This window comes from Zosterops lateralis (assembly GCF_965231275.1).
Source record: "Zosterops lateralis genome assembly, chromosome: 4".
Lineage (NCBI taxonomy): Eukaryota > Metazoa > Chordata > Aves > Passeriformes > Zosteropidae > Zosterops > Zosterops lateralis.
Genome location: NC_139765.1, coordinates 61,738,440 through 61,754,891, shown reverse-complemented (window position 1 = coordinate 61,754,891; position 16,452 = coordinate 61,738,440). Strand labels below are relative to the sequence as shown.

Genomic DNA, 16,452 nt, shown 5'->3' with positions numbered 1-16,452 from the left:
ATGGAAATTAGGACAAGCCAACAAATTACATATGGCTAAGTCAACAAATCAGATCATATCAAAGAAATTAAACTCAGATATAGAACTTAATAAGTTGTCATAATGCAATTTAGGTCAGTCAGTACATTTTTTTATGGAAAATGTTTTTAAGTAGCTGGTTTCAGAGTTAGATTACAAATTTTCTCAGAACTAAACTAATTCACTTTTTTTCCTGACATTTGGCACAAATTAGGTTTTTAAAATTATCATTATGTAATATTAATAAACAATATTAAATGGATGAGGAACTGGCCAATTGGCAGATATGAACAAGTCGTTTTTAAGTGGAACTCAGACATATTCTGCCAAGTTTTACCTGAGGCACAGTTAATTTTCTTCCCAGTAGCACCTACAGTGCTATGTTTTGGATTTGTGCTGACAGCAGACTGATGCTTTAGCTATTGCTGAGCAGTGCTCACACAGCATCTCAGGCAGTTGACTGGGGCACACAAAAAGCTGGGAGGGACACAGCTGGGACAGCTGACCCCAACCCATCACAGAGATATCCCACACCACATGACATTGCACCCAGCAGGAAAATCTGGGGTAAGAAGGAGGAGATGGGGGACATTCAGAGTGAATGGCATTTGTCTTCCCAAGTAACTGTTACACGGGATGCAGCCCTGCTTCCCTGGGGATGGCTGAACACTTGCCTGCCCATGCAAAGAAAAATAAATTTCTTAGGTGGCTGGTTGCCTTACCTATTGAACTGTCTTTATCTCAACTCACAAGTTATCTGATTTTTCCCCTTTCAATTCCACTGGGGTGCAAGAAGTGGGGCTTGGAAGTGGGCAGTTGACTGGGACTTGGCTGCCTAAAGCCACAACACACCTGCACTACTAATAAAGGCTTTACAGGGATGTCACTGGGATTGATGCTATCAAGTATTTAGAAGAGTTGATTTAAAGGTAGAACTAATCACTATAAAATGCACTTGGTAAAAGTCACACAGACAGGAAGATTGATAGAGAAGAACACAGTCCAAACAACTGCTATCCTGACCTATTTAAATGAAATTCTGTGAACAAAAGTTCAAGACAAACCAAGAGCATAAAGGAAGCGTAACTTGTGAATCTTGTACAGGGCTTGTGCTCTCCAGGTGTGTGATACACAGGCCTCTGATCCAAATCAATAATTCCTCAGAGGATGAGATTGGAAACCAGGCATGCTGTTGAGCTATCATGGTAAATCACACCAAAACATTACTTCTCAGTGCGTGTGATTTGTGCTTGGGGCTGTTTGGTTTTGTTGTTTGGGGGGTTTTTGAGTATTTTATAAAAGTACACCAAAATCACCTTTTAAAGCAATAAGCAATACTCAACTCATAAGATATCAAACTAAAACACAAATTCTATTGGCAGTATACTTCACATGAAACAGTTAGAACTCACACAACAGGATAAAGCAATATAATGAATGAAATATGTATCTTATGGAACTTTTATCCTGCTGTATACATTTTGTTATGCCAGATTAACCAGAAACACATTAAAACTAGAAGGATTATAATAGATTTTTGAAATACAGCAATTATGTCAAATCAGTTACTAATAGAAGTAAAATGTGCTTAATGCTGTCTTGTCTTCATTCCTCAAGTACTACAAAAATTCCTCCTGCTCTGTCCCTTCCCCCCTCCCCATTCTTCTTTCCCTCCTAATGCAAAGCAAGAAAAAACACATGACAGGCTTTGGTAAGACTTGCTGATTAGCTTGGGATTTTTGGTGCTTAGTGCATACTGGAATACCACAGGATTTTACAAAAATGAGAACAATCTAAACTGCAGATCAAACAAGTAATAATTAAAGATTCTCCAACAGCACTGAACAAAGTTATTAATAAACCTGTAATGAAAATGCAAGAAGCCCATGCATTCTGGATAATGATATAGGCTCATTGTGAAGGCATGATTATAATGCATATAGCTTTTCCACAGTGAAGCACAAGCACATACCCTGGATAATATGCTCATTTTCACATAGGCAAAGCACTTGGTACAGATAAACTGACCCTGCCCAGCATAGCAGGGCATCACTAGGCTCACTCAATGCAGAAACTGAAGCAGGAATCTGCTCAAAGGACGTGCCATCTAGCAGTGATAAATAAAGTATAGAGCCCTTGGTTTGAATTTTAAACAAGCTCAGATGCACTTCACAGGCTGATTTAGGGGCGGAACAAAACTGGCATCAAAATGGCTGAGGACTCCAGAAGTGCATTTCATTGATCTCTATCTAAGTTTTCCTGTGACTAATTTACTTCACTAAACTCCTGAATAATTGCAGGCACCTAAATTAAAAGATCTCCTATGCAAAAAATAAAATTAGCCAAAGATTAATCCCACCTGGGTCAGAGAGATGGCTTTTCAACTGGTGCCTTGTAGATTTCTTTGTGATTATCCTTTATTGTAGGGATGAACTGTAAATTAAAGGGGAGTGCTGCAGTTCTGCAATCTGATGGAGTGCTGTATGCCCTGCACTCCACAGCACACCTCAGCATTGCCTTCAAGGGACTTCAGTTACTGCTCAGGTTTCTGACTGGGAAGACATGAAGCCTGTTCCACACATACCAAGTAGGGCAGTGGTCAAAGGCAACTGAAAACATCCAGGCGTGAATTTCCTGAAAATGTGGCCAGCAATGTGGCCTAGAAGGCTGTACACACTGACACAACCATTGTCACTGCAAAGAAGACACCAAATTTTAAAAAGTAAATTGCTGGAGGGATCCCAAGACCGACACAAGTTTGCTGTGCTTCATTCTTGTTGGATTATCCCTTTTTTCTGACCTAGAGACGGGGCTCTTGAAAGGTGGTTTAAAGACTTTTATTCCATTTTCAGTCTCATGCGAAGGGTGAGACAATATAGGTGCTAAAATTCACACCATCAAAATTAGAAGCCAAACTATTTCCTAAGTACAATACATTATAAACCTTTCTTGGCCTATCAGCTTCTGCCACACAATGCTGCTAATGCCTTTTAAGCCAATCATCTAAAAATACCCCTAATGAGTCCTACTACAATACACCTTTCATAGTTCTATTCCTCTAAAATATCTAGTCCATTTGCAAGGTCATAATTTGAAACTTGTTTCTAGTTCCATTTCTCTCTCAACAATGTCTGTCCTATTCCATGGCCTTTCTAATTCAGCATATTTTATCTCAGAGTTTGCACACAGATGCATACTATGGAAGCCTTCTGTCAGGCTTTGAGAATGCTCTACAAATCCATTTTCCACATTTCCCCCTCTCTCTCTTGAATGGAAAAAACCTTTTTGATGGCAGATTATTTATTATTATTTTTATCAAATTACAGCCAAGGTTATTTGTTCTTAAACATCCCCAAACCTCTGACCATCATGTGATAATGCCTAATGTGGCTTTCCTATCCATAAAACTGATAGAATTCCTTCCTTCACAGGTAATTCAGGTAAGACAAAATGGAAAGCTCTTTATTAAATGCTGACTGTGAGATTTATAGCTTGTGCATACCTTCTTGCATGCTTAAAAGCATTATTAACACCTGCTTGTTAACAAATACTATCCTTGGTTGTGCACCTGTCAGCACAGCCTTTCTGAAGTACAGCCAACAGCAGAAGTGCACTGAGAAGTAATTCTGTCAAAACTTAGTCATCCTCATGCCTCCTGTGACCATAAAGATAACCTATGGCTCTCTAGTATCCATTTCTCTGCATGGAAAAGAAGCTTCTCCTGTCTCCTTTATATACAGTATCTGACAAAAGCATTTCACCAAGAACAAGTAACAGTGTTACCCAGTAAACTGGCACTGTACTTGAGGTGTTTCAGTACAAATACTTGCTCAGGTTAGTTTTAACATATGCATTTTTTTCTCCTGGTATACTGAAACAGAAAAAAATAGATTTGTAAGTATTTTCATAAGTAGCTGACGGAAACTATTACATTTTCATGCAAGAGATGCAACATAGGTATTAAATTGCCATCTGGAAAAAAAAGATAAAATTTTAAAAACTAGATATGTCACGAAATAAGCTATTTCATGCAACACAAGTTAATAGTATGCTTCATAGGGCAACATCTATTAAAAAAGAATGGCTGTAACTGGCTTATGAGTGAGCTAGGAGGCCAATTTTTTTGTTTTTATAAACTGAGATGTATTAATTAAAGCATGTAGAACTAACAAGGAGACAAAAATTAAAGAGATAGAAAGTATTAACTCACCTTTTGAAAATAACAAAATGTCAATAAAATCAGAAAAGTGAGACTTAGAAACATCTCCAGAAGATGCCTAGTGAGTGTTAGTTAGAAACTATCCTATTTTATTGATCAGAGCAGAGGTAAAAGCAATCTTAATCACAAAAGTAAAACATGGAAATATTCACCTGCTTTGAGCGTGGCACATTGCTGTTATCTTTTTCCATGATGGACCATTTCAAAATGTTTGGTAAGGTTGGTGATTTCCACGTTGGCCACGGGTTGACAAATCTCCCATCTTTGCCTCTCTTTGATTTAGTTACATCCTCTTCTAATCTGTAGTCCAGCCTGAAGCTTTTTCTGAAGGCCTTAGAAGAATCGCTGCTCCCGGAACTTCGACCCGAATTCTGTCGTTTCTTCACTGCTTCTTTGGGGTACTGGTTACAGGTAGTTGAAGGCTGCTCTTCATCTGTGTTCTTATCCATACCTTTTTCAGGAGAACTAAATCAAATTTTAAATTAATCAGTATTTTCTTGGTGTAGCATCAACATTCATAAAACTGAATGCTCTCACACGCATTAGAAACAAGCCTGCCTTTCTTGTTTTATGATCTACTGTATTTTTTTTGTCAACAAAATATCCTTTTAAAACAGTTGCTATCACACAAAAGACTTCAAAAACATGCTGAGGCAAGCAGACTTGAGGGCTCTGTGTAGTTCAGGCTGAATTTTACTCCCTGGAATGCATAGCTTCAGATACTAACACTATTATCTATCAACTGCAAAAGTGAGGGGGAAGGGTTCCTTAATTTACATTTTGGAAGAATAGTCACTGCTCCTGCAACTTATGACATTTAGTGCCTGATGTAATATGATCCTGCAAGTCTGTGCAAGAGACACTGGAACTACACCGTGCCTTAGGATTTGCCTATATAGTGACTTAGTTTTGTAGTAAAAGCAGCAGTCTTGTGTAGCATTACTAACACTTTACTTATACCAACACATGCAGGAAACTCAGAACACAAAACATATTTGGTACTGTTTTGTATTTTGTCTAAAACAAATGAAAAGCTTATTACAATAAAGGTAAATAACTGTTTCAAATACAAATTTGATACACATTTAACTGAACTGACTGGTTAAAGGCCACAGGAAATTGAAATATTTTAAATCACAGCTGCAACATTTACTCTTAATTCCATCATGAAATACAGAAAAGTGAAAAAAATAACTGAGAAAAACTGATTTCTATGAAGTCACAATCCTGGTACATTTCTTAGAAAACTATGAAGTCAGTAGTCAGAGTCTCTTATTCCAAACTGCATTTAAGTGTTTCAGACTTTACAAATATAATCAAGTTAGACCCAAGGTAGAAAAACCAAATACCTCTATTCTATTTTAGAAGTTGCCAAAGCAATTCAATTGAATCTAAATGCTTCAATTTCTATATTTATTTTCAACTGAAATACTGAAAGTAAATAACTGTTCTGTTAGCTTAAAAAAAAACAAAACAAAACAAAAAAAAACCAAACAAAGGTGCACAACCTTCTGACATTTACAAACTCTACCTGATAAAAACTGGAAGATGACTAGTAATGAACAGACAGCACTATTTACAGCTCAGGTGCAGGAATAGTTTTTAATAACAAATTGTGAAGTTTGTCCTGTGGAAAACTCTCCAGCACATGTTTGGCCTATCTACTGTTTCAGTAACTCAAATAGCCAGAATTCAGCTGCACACTCAAGCACTGGGCTGATGTAGCCAAGCCAGTCCATGCACACAACATCGTCAGAGAACAGAACTGAAGCTCACAGTTTTCTTAGAAACAGCAAAACTCACTCTGCCCCTCTCTAAGCTCAATTACAGGGAAAATTAAATACATTGTTGACTGCAACATTTCAGCTGAGATATAACCCACGTGTCAGCAAACTGAACCCAAATGCAGTTGCGGATGATGCTCCAACTTCAAATGCAGAGTTCATTTCTGCTATTTCAGCAGCAGTGGACAACTAAACACTAAGTATCAGCTGCAAAGAATATGACAATTGATAAATATTGTGACATTTTCTTAACAAAATAACCATTATTGTGCCATACAGTAGAGATAAAATACTAATACATCAAAATGAATTTCCAATAAAATAGCATGAACAGCATTCAGAAAACATGGCTGATGGATTTTTTTTTTTTACCTTGGTCACAAATCTTATTTTATGTAATTGCTTTGTATTCCTGTTCCCCTGCAGTTTTACTGAAACCACTCCACTTATGTACTTCCTATTTAGCATTATGATACCATATCTGCATTGTAATTTAAATTTAACTGTTGATATTTCTAGGCTTTTTTCCTCTATTCCACTAAACATTTACCAGAATCAGCCTTCAATGAAACACACAACTTGCTCCATAACATTTTAAATTCTTGACATAAATGTAATACAAAAAATCAGTGCCACAAAAAGGCAGACAGAATACTCAAGAAATGGTACTGGATATTTTAACTGTTACTTTAACTTAAGGGTTGGGTTTGGGATTTGTCTTTTGCATTCCTCAAGGAGCATTTTCAATGCCAAGTCAGTTTATTAATTTAGCAAAGCACACAGACACAGCTTAAAAGAGCTACTCTTTTAGAAAGCATCATGAAAACAAATCACAAAAGTTTAATCAGATAGGTACTTAACTCCAGGAAATTATTCTCTTAACATCTCAGATGTCTAATTTTTTAAATATATATAACTACCATAATTATTGCTCCTACAAGACATTTTATATTAAAGACTGGGGTGCCTAAAGTTTTATTTTTAAGCTTCTGTTTATCTATTCATCCATCTCTAAAATAGGTGAATTTTACTTTTGCTTAAACCTTCATATAAACCTTTGATCTTATTCTGAAAGAATAAACCCCTAGGGGAAGCAGGGATCAACTCTACTGATTAAACAAAGACAATGCCAAAGCATTTAAGGCACTGCAGGTATCTATCTGTCTGCCAACATATTTTCCACATGATGCACATACATTACTTTCATTAGTATTCCATAAGCAACTGAAGGGATAAAAGACCTCAGTGCTCACAGAATACTTTAAACCTTTTACATGCATAAGAAAGGGACACATTTACAATCAGTTAAAGTATTCCTGATGAACTGTAGATTCCTTTGAAGTATCAGTCTTGCCAGATCATTTCTGTTCCATTTAAATTCATTAAATATATCCTACAATATTCATGTCATAGTTCTCTTATATAGAAGATGATAATTTCTTGAAAGCCAGAAATCATTAGCTTAATATAAAACTCAACAAATTATCCAAACTCAACCAATAGTCCAAGGAGATTCCTACACTTTTGCAAAAGGAAGCCTCTACAGATAAGGACATCCAGCAGGTATACTTTAAATAATAGAAAAATACCCAACCAGAAATCAGTTGATTTTTCTGCCAGCTTTCCTAAATTCTTCCCACCCAAAAATAATAGTTGGGCACTTGAAAAATTAATTTGAGCACTTGAATGGCAGCAAAAATGATAAACTATAGAGATACAAAAATCAAACTGGAATAGAGTTCTGTTCACTTAGGAAGGACAGAGGGATCACATCCCTCGTGAATAATTATTATTATGTAAAGTTCTACATGAAAACTTTTTTATAGTTTTAAACAAAAAGAAAAACTACTGTTCTACTTAAAATCATTAAACAGCTTTCCTGGCAAATGGAACCCATCCTTTAGGTTGAGGTGACTCACCCCCAACAGAGGGGAAGTGCATTGACACTGTCTGTAAGGGAGGCTCAGGAGAAACACAAGTCAGCCACCCTCTCTCTCCGCCCTCAGGGATATTTTGCTCTTTCAACTGAATTCAGAAGAGGAACTGGACCAATATACACAAATTCCTAAAGAAGACTATTAGTCATGCCAAATCCACAGCGGCAGAAGGTGTTCTAGACAGAGGGGAAGAACACCACTGGCTGATGAATAAGACAAAACCTAACACAAATCAAAATGCAGAGCTCATATATCAGGTTTTCCAACATCAAATACGAAGGCGCCCCTCGTAATCCACAAAGGAAGAGCAAAGTTATAGATCAGACAAGACATGGCAAGGAAAATCCATATCTGACATCCCATTAAACTGGTTTACACCTGCAAACAAGATATAGCCCTTAGGACAACAGGTTTTGAGTAAATAGTTTAGCATTGCTTATTTAACTGAAAATTTGGATGCAAATATTTTGGCTTTGAGCCTTGTGTTTCTTTAGGAAAATAACAAAAAATTAATGAAATATTTAAATTCTTTCTGTTTCAGAAGAAGGTTTGAAAAAGGATACAATAGCATTACAAGAAGTACTCTGCCCTTAAAGTTTTTCTTTTTAAATGGTCTTTTAAACATAGCAGAGCTTCAATCCAAATTACTTGAATTTAGGCATAAAACCTATTGTCTTCGCCTTTTCCACAGTCTCCTCTAACATCTGCTGCTCCATAAATGAAATGGATGTAGTTCCCCCACTAATCATAGAGCCATGCACAACATGCTCCTAGACATCAAGTTGTCCAAAACAGATTCACCCTTCTTTTCTACCCAGAAATGTGGTCTTTATTTAACATATCCATAGGCCTGAAAGTTTAAGAACTACTATGAAGCTATGGTTTAGTGGAACACACCAACTTCCCCAAAACTTTACAATCACCTGGTAAACATTCCATAGCTTCACAATACCCTTAATTTCTCTGCTTTTTTAAAGGGAAGGGTTTGGCTTATTTCTAATCTCTGTGTAAACTACATCCAGAACTAGGCTGCACTAATGATCACCTAGAAGAGCGAGCACACAACCCCCAGCAAACTCACACCACTGCAGCTTTACCAAAACAAGACTCTGACCTTTCTCCATATACAGCTACACAACTTTGAAGTTTTCTTTCATTACACATATTTTTAATGACTGTAAAAAACATTCATTTTGGCTTGAAATAATTGTTTCAGTTAGAAGGAAAGGTATTTGCAAATCCTAGAGACCATGTAAGTAATTGGCTCCCTCAAGCTTTACTATCAAATGACTGCCAGCTAAGTTTTGGCTCTGCTTTTATTTTTCCTTCAGGTCTGAAATTGGCTGCTTTAATTAATGAACTGTTTGAGACTGGAAAATTCTGAATACATTTAAACTTTTATTGTGCAGTACTTCAAGTTGTTCCATCTTACCATTGTAGACTTACCAGAGGAAGAACCTGAGCCTTCTGTGAACTGTGTACTGCTACACATCTTGAAGTTTTCTTTCACTATGCCAATTTTTTATCACTGCACAGCAGTTGCACCAGACATTATTCCAGATGCTCTTGTTATTAGGATTTCACACAAAGATCTCTCAAGCTTGCATTAGCTGATCTGTGAATACTTCTATTATTTGAATCACATTAAAAATCCCTAGTAAGAAGCGTTGCCAAAATTTTCATTCAACAGATCTGTAAGTATCCTGATTCTACACTGTCCTTGGGTACTATTCAAGAAAGATTAATAAAAGAGTTACAGAAAAAGGAATAGTTCTCTCAATAAACAGTCTTGTGGAATCAGAATAAGTCCTTTATCATTCTTATCTAGTTTGAGAATCAACAATAAAAAAAAGGAAAGTTTTACTTAGACATCATGGAGAAAAATAAATTAGTTACAAATAAAAAAAAGAGGTGAGGCATCGACCCATGGTTATCTATTGTTAGGCTTATTCTTTAGTAGATGTATTACTTAAGCAGCCACTACCATGAGCAAATCCATTTCTGCCCTCATTACTCACCCAGGCTTGCCAAAACAAATACTTATGTCCACACAGTGGACTTGTTTAAGAAACTAATCTAGGTGATAGTCACTTCTTACCTTACCTTCCCTAGAGAAGCACTTAATTTTCACCTGCATCACTGAGCAACCATGCAAGTGTTTATACCAACAAACTGGTTAGGACAGGGAAGGGTGAGAACAGGAATATATTGCTGTAAACAAAAACTACTTATGTCAGCACTGGCCTAAAAAAAAAAAAAAAAAAAAAAAAAAAAAAAAAAAAGAATGGAACTTTAGAATTTTAGAATTCACTATGTAGCTCAGCTACACATACCACCAAGTTAGGTTCAACAATTCCTCCTACCCTTTCAATTTCAATCTATTCCCTTCCAAGGTTTCATTTACACTTAGTACTGATGATGCTGCAACTCTCCATTTACCTCTTTAGATAGTGATGTTTCATATTATAACCAAGCACATTCAATAGCCACCTACCACCCACAAGGCAGCCCACTCCCATAACTACACATTGCTCCTCTAGTTTGCTGCTATTCATTAGGGGAACGAACCAATAGAGAGTTTTTCATGCCTATCAGCTACACCTTTACATGCCTCTGGATACAAATGCAAATAGGCTTTAGAGTCAGGGCCATCAGTAGTCCCTGGAGCCAATTATTTCTCAGTGCTGGATTAAATCTGACCAGCGAGGAGCACTGTATCCATTGAATAAAGATCCTGGATCTGGGACAATACATAACTACTTTCCCTTTGTTTCCAGGTGCCCCAGCTGGTTGTCCCTGTCCAATACGAGCATTCTGTAGTCCCCAAACATGTCCATGATCTGTGGATGATATGACAGAAGATTTTTGTTACATGCTTGTTCTGTTTAGGTTGATATGACCCTGATATGACAGTAGCTGTCCACAGGGGACACACAGCAGAACAGAGTGACAGACCCAGGAGCCAATTTCCTTGGAGATAGAAGCCTTTAAATTCTTTTCCTCACTACCCACATCTTTTACTGCAGTCTTGAATAAAAGAACCCAAAACTTGGCTTGTGGCCATCACATTTGAAAGAGCAGCCTAGACTATCATTATGATTAAGCACAAGAGGAGTATAATTCTGTGCTGTTGCTGAAGCAGTCACCAAAGGAAAGCTGGAGTCAAATCTCCCTACACCAGAAAGGAAATTGCTTTCCTTTGCTCTCCCTAAACAACTAGTTTCATATGACCAGTTAATTTATAGGGAAGAATGTTGAAAGAACAAGAGCAGGAATCAAAGTTTTCATACCTGCTCTGCAGGACTGAGGCAGACACACACAGAAGGAAGGTTTGTGCATTACAGCTGTGTTATGGTACAGAAGACAATACCCAGTCACAAACCAAATGCAGAGAGTTTTTAAATCAACAGAAAAATAAGTGCAGATAGCATATGCACACAGCTGTACAGGAAAGTCGTGGTTCCAACAGCAACTACAATCTCCATGGATGGCCCTTCACACTTAAGCAGAATTTCAATACAGCTTTTCCAAAAGAGCAAACATGAAGCTTGCACCAACCCAGCCGCAGGATCCAGAGCCCAGCTTCAGCGTTCTGGCACCAGCTGCACTTGTGTAACTATTTATGCAAACGACTAGTTCATTAGTTTCAGTTGGTTACAGATGTGACTCCAGTTAATGACAGAGGCACACCTTGCCAGGATGGGGTTTACTGTTAGAAAAACGCCAAACTTTGAAGTTGAGCATTTAAAAACACACTTTAGCCACTCCTGTGTGTTAACAACCTCTACATCTTGGAGTTTATATTTTAAGTTATGATGCCACTGAAGCTGTTAGCATATGCTTTTCTTAATTAAAAAAAAGTTTTAAAATATTACAAGCTCACACTCCATCCTAAGGGTAAAGGTTTTCCATCTAACATCTTAACATCAATTAGATATGACTAAACCCAAATGCTGTTACATGTAATGAAATTAAGGCTCCACTTGAACATGCTGTGGGAGAAAACTGATTTCCTTTGTAGCATTTGGTTAGAGAGGCAATGCAAGAACTATTTCCATAAAAATGCTCAGAAATCACGTTAAAGCTTTGATGCATAGGATCCACATGGGCAAAGTAGGATCTAAAGTTCATTTATCATAGCCTCTGGCACTTTTATGTGTGCAGTTGCTATCTCCAGCTCATTTACTAAGCCTTTTAATTTTCTTTTTCCTTGTCTCCTCATGCCAGAATGGAACAAACACCTATGTAGACTTCCTCTAGATTGACATCAAGAATAATCCTTTAAAACCCTATAAAACCTCAGTTGTCCAGGAAGTGCAGCAACACCCAAGAACTCAATTTTATTTTTAAGTTAATAGACAGTCATAAAATTTTGTTTATGTTCATATTTAAAGGCTTGTCTATTTTGATTCCCTCTTTTCAGTTCAAAGTCCAAGCACACTGGGTCCAATGTAATTTTTCGGCAACATGAAAATACTTCCCTAAACTCTTTCTATTCCACTTGATTTTCAATATAAAATCAACTTTTGATTGTCCTAGCAACATTCTCTCCCTGTGTCTATGTATGTACATGCAGCCCACACATATAGGGATTTTACAGAACTATTTATAATCTTAGAATTCAAATTTATTGAAATCCAAGCAAATAATTTCCAAGTCAGCTAAGATAAGGAAGTGAAATTTTTTCTTTGTTGAAACAGATGCTTTTCTTGAATGCACCTGTTCAAAGACCAACTTTAACACAAGTTAAGCCAAAAGGTGGGAACCAAGGTAGCTGAGATGGAGAAGACCTTAGCCCAGGTAGCTTATGCAGAAACCATAAACCTGACACCATGGGAGGAGGGATATGGAAATTAGGATGCCAATGGCATCATTCCAAAATAGGTCATGTCTCTAGTTCTGGTTCTCCCTTGGTTTGGGACCTCTTGCCATATAAATCATGTCCCTGTCTGTGACAAAAGGTCACCAGCCTTTTCAAATAATGGAAGTTTTGAACATCCAAACTTCATACTGGAAAGGCAGAAAAACACATCCAATACAGCAACCTTATATCAGTTCTTGAACTGCAACACGCTCATTTTAAGAAGAAATTCCAAGGGACAGTACAGAGACACAGCAAAACATCGACTCTCATGGAAATTGGAAACATCACGATACGTAAATGTTTTCCATTACACCCTTTTTTTCCTGTATATAAAGGGCCTTTGATTCCACCCCCACAACTCTCCATTACAATGTCTTCATGTACTCTAAACAAAACGCAGAGTGCTTTGGTTGTTAGTCAACAACAGAAGTGTTAATACTAGAAGTTGTGTGGTTTGGGTTTTTCCTCTTATGGAAGAATCAAGGCATACTTCCAACACAAACATGAGCCATCTACTAATTTTCAAGGCACCATCCTAAATACATAGGTGTTTTAAGGAGACCAAGTGTTTCATGCAAACATATCTGAATAGACACACAAACACCTTGCTATCGCCACATTCTTATCAGAAACAGATGAATATCATCGAAACCTTCCCTCAAAAACCAGTCCAATGCACAACAAAAATATTTCCAAATATTTTAAGCAATAAAAGCCGTTAGCTTATCATAAGCCTTACTCACCAGGCTTACTCTTCCAGCTCCAACCACAGTAACAGGTCATATAGAAGAAGTAACTCTTTAACACCCAGTTTTTCACTCACACATCTTATCAAACTTTGTTTTTCACAGTAGGGGCACGATGGCAGCAGTGTTTTCACTTGGCAATGCCCAGTTCTCTTTCCTGAACAGCTTTGCCAGGTTTATCTGCTTGGGCTGAGTTGTAGGCTATTCAAACCCAAACCATCCCTTCCTTGTTCAGCTGCTAAACACCAAGATGTTACATGCAAAAAGTATGTAACACATAACTTCTTCCCTAGAGTTTCTAAGAATATTTAAACCAAGTGCAACATTTACAGAGAAATCCTTTTTACTCAAATTTTTAGGCACAAGGTGATCAAGTGATTTTCCATGGTCCTGGCTCTGAATGCATTAGACGTCAGGCTCACACTGCGACCCAAAAAGACTGAATAGACTGAAAAAAAAAACTAAAGGGGAGATCAGCAAAAGATTCAGAGATGTGACAAAAAGCAAAAGTAATTTCACTGCAGGTGTTACATTTAAAGAAACTAATTAATATGGCAGTATTTCTGTTTTTCTCATCACAGACAAAATAATCACCTTCCTTTTTGCTGAAAAGGACCTAAAAGCTATTTCTGAATGAAGAATTAACAGTTTTCATCCAATCTTGAGCTTATAAAGGCTGAGGAAATAGTATATTTCTCCTGGTTGTTCTTCAAATCTACTTAGTTTATGGAAATGAATAAAATTATAATAATGGATTGCTTCCTCTTAAAAAGACTTCACATCTCTTTCAAGCAGAAGCTGAATAACTGTTATTTATATTTGAACAGTTTCACTGCCATCCCTTACTTCCTCGTCTCCCCAAAACAACTCTCCATCATAGCTGAATCAAACAGAGATTTCCAATCTCCAAGTATTAAAAATTCCCATCATTTCTTACAATAGGCATTTCAGTTTGAGATAATTTAGAGTATTTTGAAAGCAACTGTTGCAATAATTTTTGAAATAATAAGAAAAATGAATCATACTCTTGTATTTCTCAAAATGCTATCTACAAAATAAGATAAGCTTCCTACTTTCTTAACTGATACAGCTGCTACTATGAATAAAAAATTACTCTTTTCAAGGGTTTTTTGCCAGAACACTGAAGTGATTTTCCTGTGATTATCTTCACTTTTCATGCCACTTTAGTCAGAGTGGTTTGAAAAATAAAGAAAAAATACAAATAGTACCTTCCTTTAAAACTAAAAACTTGCTTCATAATCTCCATTTAGCAAATAGAAGAAATAATCATCACCAGAAAAAATATTTCCTGCATAAGTTCATGAATTTTACTGCATGCAGTCAACAAACACTTTCCCGAAATCCTTGCTAGAGATAATTGACGATCATTGAGATTATTTGGCTGCACTAATTACATTAAATGACCTCCTTAATATCCTCCACTTCGCACTATACAATGCGAACAACCCCCTTCACTGCAATAAACAGCTGTTCGTGCCTCCTCTTCGAAAGAAAACATTTCCAAGCCGCCGAAACTATGAAGAGGAATTTTTTTCCTGTGAGCGGTTATATAACTTGTTTCTTTCCGAGCGCTGCTGCAGCATGTTTTACTGTCCATTGACAGGAATGAAAGGCTTGCGCTGGGAGCGAGCGCAGGACTTTTTTCTTGCAGGGTTTCTTTCAAAGGATCCCCCCGGACGCCGCTGGTTTTGGAGCCGCTGCCCGTCGGGGTCTGTGCCCAGCGGGGCGGCGGGCAGGGAGCGGGGCAGGGAGCGGGGCAGGGGCACACGCCGAGCTCCGTGGGCTGTGCTGCTCCTCCCCAGCCCCAGGCACCTCGCCCGCCCACCCGCGAACTTTTCCGAGCGGTGCCCGCGGCGCTGTACCCGCTCCCACCGCGTCCCGCAGCGGCTCAGCCCCGGCCCCCCGCACCTACCGGCGGGGCCCCGGTACCGTGTGTGTGTCCGGAGAGCTCCGCTGCCGCGCTCGGAGCAGGTGCTCCGCTCCCTCGGCCCCCAGCCGGGCTCTGACGGCTCGGGCAGTGCCTCCCCTCCGGAGGGGCAGGGGGCTGGAGCCGCCGCTCGGCTCGGTGCGGTTCCCCCTGCTCACAGCAAGGCGCGGGGGGCAGAGACCCCCGGCCCCAGAGCGCTGCTGCCGCTGGAGCGCCGCTCACCTCCTGTGCTGCCGCTGCTGCTGCCGCCCCTGAGGAGTCTCGTCCCCCTTCTCCTCCTCCTCCATGCTGCCGCTCCACCCCTTGCACGGCGGCGGCTCTGCAGGTCTCCGGCAGGCGCTGTTAAACGGCTGCGGCGTTCCACCTGACCAGCCCGCGGCGGAGGACAGCGCGGCGAGCTGCAGGGAGCAGCTCCACAGCGCCCGGCGCCCCGCCATGGCCAGCAGGGCCTCCGCACAGTCCGGCCCCTCACCGTGACGGGCAGAGGGGTCTATACAGCCCGACCCTTCACCGTGACGGGCACAGGGCTCTATACAGCCCGGCTACCCGCCGTGACGGGCAGAGGGGTCTATACAGCCCAGCCCTTCACCGTGACGGGCAGAGAGCTCCACACAGCCCGGCACTTCACCGCGGCGGGCACAGGGATCCACGCAGTCCGGCCCCTTACCGGGGGCGGGCAGAGTGTTCCGCACAGTCCGGCCCTTCACCAGGGCGGGCACAGGGCTCTATACAGCTCGGCTACCCGCCGTGACGGGCAGAGGGCTCTATACAGCCCGGCCCTTCACCGCGGCGGTCATAGGGATCCACACAGCCCGGCCCCTCACCGCGGTGGGCACAGGGCTCCGCACGGCCCGGCCCCTCACAGTGACGGGCACAGGACTCCCCGCAGCCCGGCCCCGCACCGTGGAGCGGCGGCGCTGACAAGATGGCGGCGGG

At 39.7% G+C, this 16,452-nt stretch overlaps 1 protein-coding gene across 5 annotated transcripts in view; it reads right to left on the bottom strand.

The window, feature by feature from the left end:
- NAPEPLD (N-acyl phosphatidylethanolamine phospholipase D) overlaps nt 1-16,452 on the bottom strand; it is a gene marked incomplete at its 5' end in the record, with an annotated part of 25,252 nt that extends 8,800 nt beyond the window's left edge. For 2 of the 5 annotated variants that reach the window (XR_014589868.1, XM_083859677.1), the window contains 2 exons: nt 4,390-4,702; nt 14,798-14,850. Coding sequence is in view for 4 of the 5 variants with exons in the window: in XM_083859677.1 (XP_083715803.1) it covers nt 4,390-4,702; nt 14,798-14,835 (351 nt within the window). Of the gene's footprint in view, nt 1-4,389; nt 4,703-14,797; nt 14,851-15,501; nt 15,695-15,738; nt 15,954-16,379 lie in introns of those variants that run through there. The other 3 variants (XM_083859678.1, XM_083859680.1, XM_083859679.1) reach the window with 3 other exon arrangements.